The following is a 2,422-nucleotide window of genomic DNA, read 5'->3' as shown; positions in this document are numbered from 1 at the left end:
CAATAAGAGAAAAGGGAAAAGGGAAAAGAAAAGCTCAACTTTTAATATCTACACCCGTTGTTGGCGCCGCTTCTGTAATAACTCAACCTACAGAACACCACCCGGTTACAGTGAGCGATCATAAATCGAGGCAATAGGACAACCTTTGGCTCCTGCTAACACTAGTAAAAAAGGAACGTCCTGAAGGCGGTATGTGAATAATCTTTAGCGACTTGCCGTGACCCACAAAGGCTTGGAAACTCGGCGGAAATTTAAACACGCTGACCAATGTACTGATATTTCTAGCCACATCACTGAAAGAGCCACAGTCGCCCCTCATATGCAGGGCTTGAAGTTTAACTGGGTAGTGTAGATGTCTGACTTGGTCCGGGGATACGTTACGAAAATGGACAGGTAAACTCAAGAACGTCAAAGAAGGACAAGAGTTGATAATAATCGCCATATCTTCTATTGAGAATGATAGGCAGGGCTCGCAGAAGTCTATGTCCTGCCGAATATCTACTATGACTGATCGCAGCCTAGAGCCGTGAGTCTTGAGGTGGCCTAGGATTCTCGTCCGCAAACCGTCAAGAGAAACCTCGAGTTTCAATGGTGCTAGCGACCTGCCGTTATGATCTCCTTCTGCCAGTTGTAGCAAACCGTCCAGGCGAAAGGATAATTGTTCCAAGTGATGATTTTCGTCCAAGGAAAATAGTAAAGAGAGAAACGTCCTTCGTGATAACCGACCAGAAAGACGGAGCACTTTCACGAATCGCAGCTGATTGCCTGATAATAACCGCTCGATGAAGGCCTCGGTACCTGAGCAGAATCTTAGGTCAAGCCACTGTAACCTCCATGGATGCTTTGGAAGGAAAGGTTCTAACGCACAATGTTCAAGGCAGAGTTCACTCAAACAATCAAGAGAGGCCGCCTCCAGCAGGCGAAAACGGTAGTTAGATACGCGCTTAGGAAGACATAAATGAAGACGTGATATCTGTTTGCAGTTCGATAGATGCCAGCGAAACCAACCAAGTTCAGCGGACGTTATATGGCCTGTATACACTACGGAATTGAGGTTGAGGAAGTATTTATCAAGTGGAACCCAGGAAGAGGTTGTGGAAAACCCCCTAATTCTCTCCGGGCGTAAGCTCACACCGGACAGTACAAGAGTTAAAAGTTGCGAATGTCCCTTTGTCCAGCCTCCCGATCCGTTGTTCTCAAGAGAGATGGACCTTACGAACCTGGAGAGACCTGGGTTACACACCAGTGTCCTTAATAGTAGGAGTGCCTGAGATCTTAAGTTTCCGTCGTTGAAGTTAAGGTGAAGGACACGGTAGAGCATCGGTTTGGCGATCTCGCAAAGCGACCTGCTGCATCGACTTATGTTGCATAGATCACTGAGTGGCAGATCTCCTAGCAACATCCAATAGACCTCTGGAGGCAGTGTATCCATAGCATGAACATTTATGGTTTACGACAGTACGTCGGACACATTTTGGTGCCTGTAGAGGTCAGACTTAACATCTTACTGTCAGGACGACACATCTAATTATATCCAGGTTCTCCTAAGACGGGGAGAGTATGAAAGATTGCCCCTCTTACGTATTAGTAGCAATAAGCTACAGTACATGGTTCTATAAATCAACCACCCCATCTCATACGGTACATATTTGACCATTCGAAACGGGTCTGCGGGGACCTTTGGGCTATCTTGTTTTGCATTTGCGAGTCTGGTTTTCTAAGTAAAGAAGACGCATTACGTGTCAACCTGCTGGCTGATATACATAGCCATCCTTTCGGATAAGAAAAACAACTCCACGGGCCTCAAGCGCTCCAAATTTTAAATTCAGCGATAAAATAGGTATTCTTGCTACAGAGGAAGATGTGTAAATAGGTCTACTTCATTATCTCAAAAATAGAGGTTCTTTAAGGTGGAGAAAACTGGGACCTAACGGATTAGCTACCCTAGAGAAAATACATGACTTCATATTTGGAGAACTTGTGGCCTCTACTGATCATGCAAGCTCCCCGCGTCTACATAGGCCCGTTCCAAATAGTCAAAGAAATAAATACCGTTGTTTTCATTGCAGTTTCCGACTGAGTGCCGGCAACGTGTAGTTTTAACAGGTTGGACGAAAGAAAAGAAGACTATGGAGACTGTTCCTGCAAATGAATGTGTGGTATTGGCCTTTGACTGTATGGCACTCGTCTTTGACTCACGTCCCATAGCCAACTGCTAAAACTTGTAGAAGCTAAAAATAGAAAGTCGCCATGCTGTTAGTTTTGTTGCTAGTTGTACCAATTCTTGTTTCTAGATCTGGCAACAACGACGGTGTTAATAGCAATAATGTGTCATTTGCAATGTTTCGTTCGCCCGATGGACTCTCTTTTTGTCTATTTCATGCTATTTCTTGGTCTCTTTGCGCGACCGTAGCGAAATTAC

General features: G+C 44.9%; 1 protein-coding gene across 1 annotated transcript; it reads right to left on the bottom strand.

Annotated features, from left to right (window-relative positions):
* On the bottom strand, positions 1 to 1,629 carry FOIG_16858 (uncharacterized protein). The gene has a single exon (XM_031218337.1). The coding sequence runs from the start codon at positions 1,430 to 1,432 to the stop codon at positions 119 to 121; it is 1,314 nt and encodes a 437-aa protein (XP_031051949.1). The 5' UTR covers positions 1,433 to 1,629; the 3' UTR covers positions 1 to 118.
* Between the last annotated feature and the right edge of the window lie 793 nt (positions 1,630 to 2,422).

The sequence above is a fragment of the Fusarium odoratissimum genome, assembly GCF_000260195.1.
Source record: "Fusarium odoratissimum NRRL 54006 unplaced genomic scaffold supercont1.245, whole genome shotgun sequence".
Taxonomy (NCBI): Eukaryota; Fungi; Ascomycota; class Sordariomycetes; order Hypocreales; family Nectriaceae; genus Fusarium; species Fusarium odoratissimum.
The sequence above is the reverse complement of the archived record's forward strand: the minus strand, read 5'-3'. Positions and strand labels throughout refer to the sequence as shown.